This window comes from Protopterus annectens, chromosome 13.part0, assembly GCF_019279795.1.
Source record: "Protopterus annectens isolate FY-2018-M chromosome 13.part0, PAN1.0, whole genome shotgun sequence".
NCBI classification, from domain to species: Eukaryota; Metazoa; Chordata; order Ceratodontiformes; family Protopteridae; genus Protopterus; species Protopterus annectens.
This window is the reverse complement of record NC_056747.1, coordinates 584,795,263-584,811,322: the sequence shown is the minus strand read 5'-3', so window position 1 is coordinate 584,811,322 and position 16,060 is coordinate 584,795,263. Positions and strand designations below refer to the sequence as shown.

Sequence of the window (16,060 nt, the reverse complement as noted above, 5' to 3'; positions counted from 1 at the left end):
ACCCTGGGTGGCCTCGTGGAAAGATTTTCCTGAGTACCACAGAAATAAAGGCAGCCCTGTTTCTGGAGATGATATTCAACTTGTAATGAGCAATAAAAGAATGAGCAGTGGACCAAGTGGCTGCAGCACAAATATCATGAATGGAAGCTCTGACTCAGAAAGTGGCAGATATGGCCACAGATATAGTAGAGTGAGCTTTGGAGCATCTTGTCAAAGGTAAACCTTTCATGGAATAAACATAAATACAATCTGAAATCCATTTAGCTAGGATTACAAACAGACCTTCTCAATTAGTTAGGGGGAACAGAAATGGTCAGTTTTCTGGAAATCCTTCATTCTATGGAGATAAAAATAAAGCTATGTACATCCAAAAGGTGAAGCATGTATTGTCCTTTCTTGAAACCTTTGAAAAGAAAACTGGCAAATTTATGACCTGACTGATGTTAATTTCAGAAGAAATCGTTGGTAGGAAAGATGGATTAGTATGTAAAGTGACTATATTTATGGAAAATCAAATCAGGCAGTTTTGAAGAGAGTACTTGGGAGTTCAGAAACTCACTTGGCGGAAATAATAGCCACAAGGAAGATTGTTTTCTAAGAAAGAAATCCAAGGTCAGATTTAGCTGAAGGCTCAAATAGAGACTGAGCCAAGCTTTATAATACAACTGTGACATCCCAAGGTGGACTACGATCTTTAATCAGAGGTCTAAGTAGAAAAGTGCCTTTAAGGAATGTTTTACATAGCCTGGTTGAAAAGTTAGAGGAGAAGCATATTCTCCAGTGTGATAATTAGAGATGGCTGCTAGCTGAACTTTTATGGTGGAAAGCCTAGCACCTCCTTGAAAAATATATGCCAGAAAATCCAAAACAGCATGAATGGGAACAGTAAAGGGATCTAATTGTTTCTGTTGTGCCCACATGGAGAATCTTCTCCATTTACACTTGTATAGTTTCCTGGTTGCAGGTTTCTGGGAAGATATTAATATTTGGTGAAGTGGAAAAGAAAGCCTGGACTGCCTAGCCATCAACGGAATTGTTGAAACCATGCAGTCAGCTTGAGGCCTGGAATGTCTGGGTGAGCCATCCCTGAAGGATGAGATACCAGATCTGGACTGGGGTCCAGTGTCTAAGGAGGACATAAAAGGTGAGACCACAGGAAGGGAAACAAAACTTGCTGAGGCCAGAAAGGGGCAATGAGGTAACCTTTCTCTTCAAGGTACTTTCTGAAGAAATTTGGGGATTAGAGGTAAGGGAGGGTAAACATGTAGGAGACTGGAGGGCCAAATGTGGACTAGAGCATCCCTCAGTGACTCCCGCTGAGGAGGAATTAGGGCAAAAAACCTGCTGCACTATGTTGCTGAGGGGTGAGGAAAAGTGAGTGCAGCAAGGATGATCCCATCTGTGGAAGATTCTTTCCGCCACTGCATGATTGAGAGACCATTTATGGGGCATCAGAATAGTTCTGCTGAGCTTGTCTACCAGAACAATGAATTTCCCTGGTATGTGCATTGCTACTAGAAAGGGGCTGGAAGAGATTGCCCATTGCCAGACTCTCACTGCTTCAAAGCAAAGTGGATAAGACCTGGTCCCTGCCTGTTTGTTGATGTACCATATCACTGACATATTGTCTGTCTCATACCACTGACATATTGTCTGTCTGGATAGCAATTGCCCCTAGAAGAAGAGAGTTCTGAAATGCCTGTAATGCTAAAAGGACCACTCTAATCTCTAAGACATTTATATGCAGATTGGTCTCTTCTGGGGACCACATGCCTTGAACAGTCCAGCCCAAGAAATGTCTCCCCACCCCAAATGGGAGGTATCCATGGTCAGCATGGCCTTTGGGGTAGGAAGGATAAAGGTGTGTTCCCAACTAACATCACTGGACTGGATCCACCAAAGAAGGGAATCCTTGCAAACCTGGGAAAGCTTATAGAATGAGTTAGTGGATGTTGAAGAATCGACATTTGTACTACCATAGTTCCCTGGAGAATTTGCATGTGAAAGTAAGCAGTGGATAGTACAGTAATCTCTGCAGCCATTGAACCTAAGGCCTAGAGTACTAGTTTTGCCAGAAGAGGAGAATGCGATAAGATCTGACTGACATGAATTCTCAAATTATGGATTCTGTTTTGTGGTAGAATGGCCTACTGATTGATAGTGTACAGGTGAGCTCCTATGAAGTCCAAGACTTGAACTGGCTGAAGATGAGTCTAAGCGTAATTGACTGTGATCGCCAGGTACTGACACAAAAAGAGTAAGTAATCCCTGGTTTCCTCTAGTAAATACTTGGTTGGAGTGGTAAGGAGCCAGTCATCCAAATAAGGAAATGTTCTGAATCCGAGCAGTCTAAGATGAGCTGCTACCACTGCCGTACACTTGGTGAACACCATGGGGGCTGTGGTGAGACCAAAGGGCAGGGCTCTGAACTAGTAATGACTGACTCCCAGCGAAAAGTGCAAGTACCTGCAAGGACGTTTGTTCATTCTGATGTGGCAAAACTCATCCTGAAGGTCTATGGAGCACATCCAGTCATCCTTCTGCATAAGAGGGAGAATGATCTGTACCATGACCATCAAGAACTTGGAGTTCTTTACAAACTGATTCAGTTGACTGAGATCTAGAACTGGTCTCTGGTCCCTTGTTTTTTCTGGTACTTAAAAGAACCTTGTGTAAACTCCAAATCCTCTTTGGTCTAGTGGGACCTCTTGGATGACTCTTTTTCCAGCAACTTTTGCATTTCTAGAGCTGCTAACACCTTCTGATTGGCTAGTACACTGGGAGAAGTTTTTGTTGGGCTGGTAGACTTTGTAAAAAGGGAATTAAATAACCTTTGGATATGATTCTTTGCACCTAAGAAACTTTTGTGATGGATGTCCAGGTGTCTGGGTGCAAAGACAAGCATCCCTGACTGCCTCCAGAGAAGAACAGTTGAGCAATCCTTCGGCAGCACTGAAAGGGCATATCTGAAAAGGAATCTCAGAACCCTTGGTTTTGCAGACCCCCTGTGCTTCAAGGACAGTGTCTTCTGTTATTATTTCCCCCTCTGCCTCTGGGAGAAATTTCTTCTCATGAATCCTGAAAAGTACATTAGGATTTTTGGAACCATATCTTTTTCCCACCGGGTGGATTGCTGGATAAGGATCTTTGCGGGGTAGAAAAAATGGATTCCCATGGCAGATATGGTCTTTCTGTTTTGTTCAATTCAGGAAAGTGTGTCATTAAAAAGCAACACTGGAATCAGATCCAAAGAAACGATTTATTGCACTTAGCGCCTCGGCCAAAACAGCCTTCAAAGTGTACAAATTCATAATAAAACATTTGCCTATAAATATATATATATATATATATATATATATATATATATATATATATATATATATAAATTCACTACTAGTTGATTAATTAAACAATTAGTGAAACAATTAAAATTATATAATTGAAAAATTCAAAGCAAACATTTCCAGTTAATTTCCGTGTTTAACCCCTTGGTATAAGGGTGTCAAATTTAAAAATAAACACAGTTTCTTTGTATAATAATTTGTTTTTAATTAGTCTTTCATCCCCCAGTCTAACAAATACTTGTTCTAAAATTGTTGCCTCTAACAAGGTATGATCACAGTGATGTTTATGCAAAAAATGCATTGCTATAGGACTTTTCTCTTTCTGTTTTTTAATATCTCTAATATGTTCCTGCAACCTTGTTTTAAAATTTTGCTTGGTTTTACCAATATAAAATAGGTTGCAGGGACACCTCAGACAGTACACTACACCTTCTGTTTCACAATGGAAAATGTAATTTGTAACAAATTGTTTCCCATTTATTCTACAAAAACTAGGAACTACATTGCAACATATGTTACAATGGTTGCAAGGTCTAGTACCTCTGTTATTTAAAGACACAGGAACATCCATAATAGGTAAAACAAAATAGGATCTCACCAACTTATCACATAAATTCTGCCCTCTTTTATAAGCCACATGGGGCATATCATGAATTATAGTATTCAAAGTTTCATATCTTAGTAAAAATTTCCAATGAAGTTTCACTATTTGCCAAATTTTGTCACTCAACCTATTATATGTAGTGACAAAAAACATTTTTTTACCTTTCTTAGGTTGCTGTCTTTAGATAATTCCAACCTGTCCATGAACATATTTATTCATATTGATACCAATAACTTTATTTATAGCATCCTTAATCATAACTTCACTATAGCCCCTGTGTAAGAACATGGATAAAGTTTGATTTATTTGTGTTTGTAAATCTAAAGTATTATTACAAAGCCTGGAAAGTCTAATTATTTCCCCATACGGTAAGGCTTTTATAGTATGTTCAGGATGGCAACTTGTACCATGTAAATATTGATTAATATCATCAAACTTACGGTGAACAGTAGTTTTAATGGGACCATCTATCATGCCAGTAAGGTGTATATCTAAAAAATCAATTTCAACACCACACTGTAACCCATCAGATTTGATATCGTAGATATTATCATTCAACTGAAATAAAAAATATGGGACTTGATCTAGCCCACTCCCCCGCAAACAAAAATCAAATCATCTACGTATAGAAAATAAAATAAAACATGTTGTTCCACAAATTTATTTTATATATATAATCAAATTCAAACATGGACGTAAATAAATTTGCGTACATGGGGGCAAATGCTACCCCCATAGCTGTACCCCACAATTGATGATATATGACATTATTAAAACTGAAAAAATTTTCTAATAAGCAAAAATGCACGAATTCCATGATGTAATGAGACATAGGACTATCTTTCAAAAAATATTGTAATGCATTTATGCCATCTTCATGTTTGATCTTAGTATACAAACTACAAACTAGTATACAAACTACAAACACCTATAGATATCCAAAACATATCAGAAGTCCATTTTATATTTGAAATTTTCTCTAAAAAATCAAATGAGTCCCGAATATAGGAACCCAGTTTCTCCACATAGGGTAATAAAAAATGATGTATAATAAGACCCACATTATGTAGAAAATAATTAGCTACAGAAACTATTGGTCTTCCTGGAGGTTTCACATTATTTTTATGCAATTTTGGAAGACAACAGAAAGTGGCTAAGCTACATTCATCTATATTAAATTTGGTATCAATATTTTTCGTGGTGAAATAACCAAAACAACATCCCTTTTATAATAATACAACAAAGTTTTTCATAGCTTTAGTATACATGGTCATATCACATACTTCATATGTTGTATTATCATTCAAATGCTGCATGCACATGTCCAAATATTGACTATAATGAAGGCTTAATAATAAGATCCTGTCTGGCCATCAGATATTTAAGAGCAAGCCATTCATTTTTAGTCATACTGAATTGTTGATTAGGTGTACTTTTATACTGTTGTATAAGTTCTTCTATAGAGAAACAAAGCATTTCTGAAAAACAACGAACAGTATTATTCACATAAGGGGGAATGAATTTGCTTATACAAGGTACCGTGCTAGTATCAAATAACATATATGCATTCGGTGAAGTATCCACATCAGAAATATCAGAAGCACAAGAATAAAAACTATCTTCATTGCTGTCAGTGTCAGTATTAGTATGTTCATGTTGTGTATTCAATTGTTCAGCAAAAAAACACCTAAGATGCAATTTTCTGACAAACCTAAATATTTCTCGTCTTACTATATGAAATGCTGGTCTAACGGTAGGAACAATTTTTAATCCAAGATTTAATACAGAATTTTGTGCGTCAGTAAGTGGACAACTTGATAAATTAACAACATTGGAGCCACTATGTTGAAAAATATAATCAGTTCCATCTCCCTCTTTTATATTGTGTATATTGTCCTTCATACGTTATAGGATAGGAACCAGATGCTCTCTTCTTGCTTCCCCTTTTAGCGTCTTCTCCGTCATTCCGAAAACACTATTGATGGAGTTCCGGTTCTAATGCTGGGGGGCAGTGGAGAAAATGATCCAAGACCTATGTCAGAGTCTGTAGTATGCCCCAAACCATCCGAACAGGCAAAAGAAACAGACAGTTGTTTTTTTGTTGTTCCCGACTTATTATTGGCACTGGAAGATTTATGTTTCTTAGTTGTCCATAAAAAGGCACGCCCACTCCTATAAGTACACAAGTCTCTCAATTTTATTTAATTTAAAGAAGACTTGCTCATTTTCAAAAGTATTTAGTTTGTCTTTCATGCTGGTGAACACCTCACCAACCTTAGAAGCACCAATTTTATTCAAAGTCTCAGTATGCATGGTGTTAAGTTAATGTTTACGTTTTTTTATGTAAAAGTTGCTCTCGTTCTATTAAAATGTTGACCCAATCCATTGCACATTTGTGCGCTGCAGCTAACCATCTGTCTTTAAACGCTACATCTACAGAATCTGTAGAATCAAATGGTGTGTATGGGCTTCTGAATGCTCGTAATCCTCTGGAGCAATATCTAGCTCCGAGTATCTAATTAAGCTCAACAAGTTAAAATGACAATGGGTCTCTCTGTAAATCAACTTTTCAAATACATCGAGATTATCTTGGTCTTCCTGTGGAAGAGAGACAATATTTCTACTGCCAATACTGGCAAAAGGATGGTTATGTCTCTGTAGCCTTTCTTCCACATATTTAGAAGTAAAACTACTTGACATAGACAAGCCGTTGTTAGATAAATTAACATGCCCAACACCATTAGGTTGAGTCGAGTTGACAAAAGAAGTAGACCCATGCAGTATATATCCAGCCATAGACTTCTGAGAAGCAGAAATACCCGATGTGGATGCAGACAAATTGCCATCTTCACGAAAAACATGAGGAATGTTCATATTAGGATCCGAAGCCATAAGAGAACACAAAAACCACACAAATGGAAAGGCAAATGTATAAAAAGCAACACTGGAATCAGATCCAAAGAAACGATTTATTGCACTTAACGCTCAGCCAAAACAGCCTTCAAAGAGTACAAATTCATAATAAAACATTCCCCTATATATATACATACATATATATATATATATATATATATATATATATATATATATATATATATACTACTAATTGATTAATTAAACAATTGGTGAAACAATTAAAATTCTATAATTAAAAAATTTAAAGCAAACATTTCCAGTTAATATCCGTGTCTAACCCCCTTGGTATAAGGGTGTCAAATTTTAAAATAAATACAGTTTCTTTCTATAATAATTTGTGGATTCCCATGGCAGATATGGTCTTTCCATCTTGTTCAATTCAGGAAAGTGCGTCTTTAACACTGGACTCAAACAAGGCAGATCCATCAAAGGAACCATTGATGAAAGAAGACTTGAAGGGTTCCGTGAAATCACACAAAGGCATCCAAGCATGTCTCCTGATGGCTATGCCTGAATCCGCAGCCCATGAGGAACCTTCAGTTTCATTAGAGATTAACCTCATGGACACTTTCAAAATGGACTGGAGGGTGGCCAGTTGCAAGGAAAAAAACTTTTGTTCCTCTGCTAACACTGGACCCAGGGGTAGAATTACAGAGTTCCTTAATTAAGTCTCTCTGTAATCTGGTAAAATGTGACAAATAATTAAGCGACCATAATGAAAAGGTCACTGATGCACAGATGTGCTTTGCAAACCTGTCCAAAGCACTAGACTCTCTGTTAGGGGGATGGACAGAGGAGCTCTGTTCAGCTAGCTCCTTTCTGGTGGCTGCCACAACAACCATGGCGTGTATGGGAATTCCCTTACTCCAAAAGGGTCTGTCCTTTGGTGGAGCCAGGATCTTGCCCAGGCAACAGGGAATAGGTTCTACGGTATCTGGTTCCTTCCAAGCCTGATGGGAGACAAGGTCTATTAAGTCATCCACTGAGGGGGTAAACCCAGGATGTAGCTGGGCTGGACCTGAATGTTTCTAGGAACACCGACTCCTGGGAAGCCCCAGCCCCAGCCCTGCCTGGACCGCTGCTCTGAGGGAGGAGTCAGACCCGAGTTGTCCAGCGCTAAAGCTCCTAGGGGAAGCAATGGATCCTAGACTATATCGGAAATAAAGACACCCTGCATCCCCAGATCCAGTGCTAACGATTTTGCTCAGAGACTCACCTGCTCAATGGGGTTGGTGCCTAATAATTCAGAGATATGGTTGGAGACTCATCCTGCTCAATGGGGTTGGTGCCACATAAGTCAGAGATATGGATGGAGTCAAAGATGAAGCTACCATTGGATCCAACATCTCGAATCTTGGGGCTCTGGATCCAACAGCTCCAAAAGTTGCTGGTCAGATCGACAAAGAAGAGACAATGGGATGAGAAAGTGGTTAAAGGCTCATCCATCCAGTGGTAGATGGAGACTGTAAAACCCCATCAGAATATGAGCCCTGAGAAATTTCCTCATCATCCTATCCACATCAGCTTTGGAAAGACTTCAGGTGGACCTGATGGATGAAGAGGTGGAAGGAGGGTGAAACAACCTCTGAGGAGTTTCTTGAAAAAATGTGATCAGAACCATGGAGAAATCGGCTCTGGAGAGAACTGAGGGCTCCAGGGTTGAGGTGGCTTAGTAGTAGTAGGAGTAGGATCTGAGGAACTCGGATGAAAACGTTTATCAAGTTTGGCCGGTGGCTCTAATATTGGAGTGGATTTCAGAGAGTGAGAAGGAGAGCATTTCCTCTTCTCCCTTGGCTCTGAAGATCTTATCTTTTGAGGGGGTTTGAGTCCCTAATGCCAAAGCAGAGGAAGAAGTAGTTGAAGCAGGAAGAAGGCCATTAAAAACTAGCTTACTTCTTCTATCACTAATGGACCTGGTAATAAACCCCACACATATCTTACAGGGGAAATCCACGTGACTAAGGCCTAAACAATAAATGTAGTCCCTGTGGCCATCAGAATTGGTTATCTTGTGCCCACAAGAAGTGCATTTCTTAAAACCGTTTGGCTTGTCTGTGATGGTAAATAAGAGAAGGCGGACAAAATATAAAAGATTTTTTTTTTTTTTTTTAATAAAGGGAGAAAAAAGCAGAAGAAAAGAGTTACCAACAGTGGTAACTATAACACTACCCTAACAAAAAAGGGTATGGGGGAGGTAGAAATATGAAATAAGTAGAAAACCAAGCTAACTAAAGAAAAACTGCAAGGGTGAAGGGAGGAATACAGGTAACCAGCAAGGATGGAATAGTTACAGGAAGAAAGATCTATCCTTTCTTAAAAATATCACCAAAAGAGCTGTCCCTCAACTAAACAGTGTGTGATTCATATCCGAACCATTGGAGTGGCAAATGAGATCTGAGGTAAAGCAGTAGTAAGTGACATTATTTGGTAAGGGAGGAGCCAATTCATTTTTAATTAGAAAAGAATTCAGTACTTCATCTCTGGATGTTTGTGTCTTGTATTTGTTTTTTTGGGTGTTCAATCTTCAACATAGTCATCACGACCCAAACAAAAAACTATTTACGGAGCACTTGTCAACCATGTTCACTTACAGATTTTGATATTGTTTATATTACTTGTGCAAGTTATTGATCAAAATGAGAAATAAAAATAAAATCCACTACATAATCAGAATTTATTGCGAGAGAGTAGATGTGCAACACTTGAAATACTGAGGCATGAAAAGAACATACACAACACGAGATAAAGAAGGAAGACCGTGCATATCTACATCAGTGCGCACTAGTAACAGTCTGCAATTCATCTATACAAAGAAAAAAGTAACTGATATTTGCAGTTTTTGCCCCGGGACATGCAACATAAGGTGAAATAACTCAAATGTTATGATATGCCCTTAATGTGAAAAGTATAGAAAAAAAAGATCAACTGTGCTGCCAACTGTCTCAAACCATTTCTAAAAGATATTGTTTGCCACAATTACAGAACCAAAAAGCTAGATCTAAGTTGTCACACCCGCTTGTGAAAGAGAACAGATAAAATGAAGCTACAACATATCATCATGTTATACCTGGCATAGTTGCTCATAAGTTAAATAAGTATACAGACCATTGATGCATAGAAATATTTGCATTAAATGAAGTTCACAGACAGTGAAGGACTGCAAATGGCTAAAAGTAGAGGGAAATTAACAAGTTACACTCCTGCAGTATTTTCATAGATATTCTTTGTAAACAACTTTTGAGATGCTAAGCTGTTTTATTCTAAGCTAAATTATGTTCAGAATAACACTCAAAGTAGTAATAGCAGTACAAATGAACTATCAATAGGAGAGAAAACCTGTCAAAACTCCAAAGACAAAATAGCTGTCATTTTAAGAGGTTTGAACAAGGAGATTTCAGAACAAATCAAAAGAAAATTTCAAATGCTCTTTTGTTTGTAACATTATAATGCAGAAACTGCATACATCTAAGAGAAGAAAAATACTTCCTTTCACAATGTGATGATCTGGTTGTAGCCAAGAAGGAAAAATATTTACCTTACAATGCAGCATGCAACATACCGTTTGGGAGATGCTGGTGGAGAAGTGGGATTAGGCGGCACCCAGGGTATACTGCTCTCCTTAGTAAATAGCTGATTTTGCTTTAACTTAGAAGCAACTGTAGCCTGCTGAAAGTGGGACTGTAAAGTCCTTTCGTCGTGTGGTTGACGAAATCCCTTCAAACAAAAAAAGAGTTCATATTAAAATTCAGGGATCTAACTTACTGTTGCAAGCATAATTTTTCTTAACTCCTGACACACTATAATTATGAACAGATGGGTAGACATCACAACAGAACATACTCAAGTGTCTAGGCCATCACATCTCAGGGCAGTAAACTGCATTGTTAACCATTTATTACTGATCACTGGATGCACTGATCAAAATTAATAAGTAATTCAGTCTAATTCAAAAGCTGCATGTTAACATTATCAATGACAAAACCAGACTCAGAACTGGAAAGTATATATATATATATATATATATATATATATATATATACACACACACACACACACACACACACATATATATATATATATATATATATATATATATATCACACACACACACACACACAGAAAAAACTCTTTAAAATCCAACAAAGAACTGAAACTATATCCAAAAAACTTCGTAAAAATCAGAATTATCCAATAGCAATGTCGAAAAAACACAGAGAGCCAGTAATTAGCGCTTTCATCCAATTTAATATGTTGAACTTCTTCAGAATAATATACAATTACAATAGAATCCTGTATATATAACCAAAGTAATGGTAAAATGACAAGTCATACTGTAGACCAATTAGGAAATATAACTCATGAATAATGTAATAAGAACCCTGTTGAAGCAAGACATTCCACCAACTGTATCATGTATAATGTAATAAGAACCCTGTTCAAATGTAAACAAAGCCTACTACTAGTAAAAGTGTTGTTAGTTGTGCCATTTCAAAAAACATTTAATGTTTAAACTTTCATTTAGACCAGGTGGGGCATTAGCATTTAACCTTAGTTGCCATCTTAATTCTTTAACCTCCAATAAAGTATTTCTATCCCCAAAAAACATATGAACATAATCAAGCACAATGAATTTGAATCCTGTAGACAAAGAACATATATGACAGTGTTTAGCTAGGGCATTACTAAAATCACATTTTCTTATAAGCTGCAAAATGCTCCTTGATTCTTGTAGACAGCTTGCATATTGTTTTACCAATATAAAATGCTGAACACAATGTGCAGATAGCTGCATAAACAACATTGTCTGAATTGCAGTCAAAATATGTAGTATACTGTATTTTAAAATTATGTTTAAAAGTATATGAGGCACCTGTTAGAATATTCTTACAGGCAATGCATTTTCCACAAGCAAACATCCCTTTATTACTGTGAATGACAGGGGGTGTAACAATAAATTGAGTGTCTCTATTTTCAAATAGAGAATGTAAAGATTTAAATTTTTAATGTGTAAAAACAGGACCTAACCCTAATTTGTTGTCAGCCTCCTGGCTGGAGGTAAGAATATCCCAGTTATTATAAAACACTTTCTTAATAGCTATAGAGTCCCTGCAAATAGGAACTGGGAAACTAGTGAATCTATCTACAGAGTTATGTGTAGAAAGAGAGTGTCCTGAATTATGTATTTGAGAAACGTCCTGATAGGTGCAGGACAAGTGAGTAGTCTGTGATATATATGATTATATAAGGGTCCCTATCACATTAATGAAGTTTCAGAACTTCGAAAGTCATATGGTCGGGACCATATGATTGAAGCTTTTAAACTTTGAACATTGTGAATGGAGACTGAGGTGCAGCATGGAACAGGAAAAAGTTACCCTTTTCCACAATGTAGTGCAATCTCTGAGTTGGTATATTTAATTAGCGGGGGTGTGGGGGTACAGGGGGGCTTGCCCCCTGCAAAAATGCTAAAAATAGATTTTTGTATCCACTATTGCAAGAACTCATCTCATCTCCACCCTCCTCTATGCTTTCCCAATTCTAATTAACCTAAAACAATCCGAATTACACAAACTTGAGTCCTGCTACAACAAAATTGCCAATTTTGCCACAAATTCAACTTACAGATCTCATTGTTGTATAGCCCAAAGACAGCTCTGTAGTCTCTAAGCATATAATCAGCTGACCATGGCCCATCAAATCCTCAAATACCCAGAAAAAAAACATTCCCTTCAAAACTTCTAGCTACCCTTTAAGACAAATAGTGAACTGCGCTCCATCAACAAAGCACTACTAAAGATATACAAAGCCAATAACACAGCTGGGGAATCTCTCTACTGAAACTTCATAGCCAAAACATGGAATTCCTTACCTTTAGAAATCAAAACTATCAGTTCTTCTTTAAGTTTCAAAAAGTCCCTTAAGAACTATCTAACTCATGGATATGTCCTTGCTCCAACCCCAATTCATAACAATCATGCTGTCTCTTTATGCTCTAACATATCACACTAAAACTCCTTTCTTGCCTTTTCACTTGTCTGGAACATCGTCACTATATCTTAAATGTACATTGATCTGCATATTGTAAATGTATAAATGATGTTGAACTGATGTTGCTTGCTCTGTGTTACACACTGCCATTGCTATTAGATTCCTGCACTTTTTGTATGATGTTGCTGACTCTATGTTACACTATTACTATTAGACCCCTGTACTTTAAGTTAAAGCTAGTACAGCACATGATGTATTTTGTAATACTGCACTGTCCCTTTATAATTATGTTCAACCTGTTGTATACTTTCACAATCTCATGTTTTTGCCTATACTAACTCTGTCATTTGTGGAGCTTTTTTCCTCGGGCCTTGAACTTTGAATGTGTAAAATCGTCCAGCATCTGGGTGTAAAAATCTCCCTGAGGTATCAATATATTTACAATAATTACATTTATTGCAGGGAAAGTACCATAAACAAGATCCAGAGTTGGATTAGTGATCTTGTCCTTAGGATAACATAATAATCATTTAATGGACTTCCTATTCTTAAATATAAAATTAGGTTTTTCACCTATGTTCTTTATATCAGGATCATTTATTAAAACAGGTCAACGTTTCTTGATTACCCCTGTTATCAGATTAACTTTACTAGAATAGTAAATAGGAATATATACTACTTGCCCATTACAGCCCCTTCTCACCTCAGATGTAGTATTCCTGTTAGAAAAATATAGTTTGGCTGAAGTCAACCTCAAACTAGGTATTTCATTCAATATACTCATGGAAGTTGCATCATTATATCCCCTCTCTTAAATCTAGTTTAAAATCTAGTTCTCAGGAAGTCTAACTCATTAATAAAATCAACATCCTCTACATTCAGTCTTGAAACTCTAATACCTTGCCCCCTTATTAAATTTTTAAATATATGATTAGGATGCAGGCTCAATCTGTGTAATAACGCATTCCTTCCTATATACTCTAGTATTTATACTGTTTGATTTCCTAAAGATCTTAATATCCAAATAATTTATCTCATTATAAGATTTATTCAATTCAAACCTAAGGAAAGGTGTACTGGTGTTAATTACATGAAAAAATAATGCTAAGTGAGCCTCTGTTCCTCTCCATACGAGGAACAGGTCATCAGCAAAGTATCTATAAAACAAACTACTTGTTTCCATCTTGACTGTTCTAGTATAATCTGTGCCTCCCATGTGGTCATGACTAGATTAGCATAATGTTCACACTTGAAATGGCACACCATCTTTTTTTAAATATATTTCATAACCAAATAAAAATATATTGTTCTCTAGAACCATCTCCATCAGTCAACACAACAGGCCAATAAATGTGCGGTCATAAAAAACACCTTTCATTAGATATTGCCTAAGCATCTCTATGGTTTCTATATTAAGTATGACCATAAATAATGACTGTACATCTAATGTAACTATTAGAAACATTTCTTTCTGTCCTTCCATTCAGGCAAAGTTATACAGATCATGCAAAATCTTTCAAAATGTACTGATTCTTATTAAGGACAAGCCTAAGATGTTGTTCTATAAAAACTAAAAGGGGCTCGGTGCATCACTGGAAACCTGAAACAGTAGGTCTGAAGGATGGGGATATGGGACCTTATGGATTTTTGGGAGCCTTTGTATAACAGGAATTAAAGGCGAATCAACAATAAAATAATTATATAAATCCAAATTAATGTCCCTACTAAGAAGACACTCGTGCGTAGATATCATTCTTTGAACTTCATTACAATCCTTTTACATACATTCACATCATTTAACATTTCTTTCATTTTAATAAAATAATAGTCCTGATCCATGATAATAGGACCTCCCTTATCAGCAGGTCTAACAACAATGGTTTCATCAACCTGCAATCTTCTCAAGGCGTCATATTCTTCCCTTCCCAAGCTATTAAACTTCTTATTGCTACCATGTGTTTGTAGAACAGTATGTATATCACTCTCACACAACTTCAAGAAAACATCTATAACAGGATGATTAGCCAGTAAAAATGTGCTTGGTTTTCTAAACACTTTTTCACTACCCAAGCCATGGTCTCTAAACAGCATTTTTAACATTACATTTCTCGCAAATATTTTTAAATCAATAATACAGTCAAGTAACCTCAGCTGATTGTGCAGGTGTAAATGCAAGTCCTTTACTAAGCAAATAACACCATCATCAGTCAAATACTTGGAAGAAATATTCCATATTAAACCGTCCTTGCCCTGCCACATTCTCTTCAGTGTCCGGGTATTCAGAGGTTCGTGTTGGATTTTTCTTTCCACCCGACCTCTGCTGCTCAAGTGCTCTCTGTTTACGTAAGTATTTTGTTTAGCTGTTCCATTCAGTGAAATGAGAAACATTTGAAAAACCTGTTCCCCATTGCCTGTGTTCTTCTCCAAATCACGAACTTCATCTTGCTTCCAAGACATCTCTATCCCTTTCCGCAATTTAGAATCCTGTTGTAAAACTGAGACACCAGTGACCTCTACTGTCGGGAGTGCATTAGTTTTTCTTCTGGCTCCTGAATTTATCTCAGAGTCTTCCATACAGTCAATGCTTCCAGTAGTAGAAACATGATGTGGAGATAAAGATATCTGAACTACAGAATTATTGGGCTCAGTCATACTTTTCTCTGTTCTGTTCACTTCACCATCCACCTCTGAAGCAGTTCCTGGTTCCTCATAATTCATGCTAGGCCAAAGAAAAACATGCCCTTCTACAAAGTCCTTCCTGTCTATTTCAAGTTTGTTGAATTTCTGATGAAGCAACCTTTCTTCAAATAAAAATGCTGAATCTAAGATGGTATTCAGTTTCTTATCAACTATGTCATGGGGAAAGATATTATACAGTTGTTCTTGCCATTTCATCACCTTTTCCACTAACATTTCCTCAGGTTAATAAATCTCTATTAGGAGCTGTATATAATTAAAACTAAGGTCCAAGTTCAAACTTTGCCATATAGACAATAATTGTGGATGCCAATCCCTGTACGTTGACATCTTAAGGATCCTTAGTCCACGAGGCACTACCCAGTACTTAAGACAAGCTTCAAAGTGGTACAGCTGGGCTTACAACTTCTTCCATTCAAATATCTCACTCTCACGCTTGTGTCCATTATTCAACAGTGACCTGTAGTCTATACCTGTAATATTCTTTTGCTCTCATTCACCATATACATCA

General features: G+C 37.0%; 1 protein-coding gene across 1 annotated transcript in view; it reads right to left on the bottom strand.

The window, feature by feature from the left end:
- The window catches only part of KIAA0753 (KIAA0753 ortholog), a 1,485,993-nt gene that overhangs the window by 809,503 nt on the left and 660,430 nt on the right, over positions 1–16,060 (bottom strand). The window contains exon 9 of the mRNA XM_044054254.1: positions 10,424–10,578. Within this exon, the coding sequence (XP_043910189.1) occupies positions 10,424–10,578 (155 nt within the window). The remainder of the gene's footprint in view (positions 1–10,423; positions 10,579–16,060) is intronic.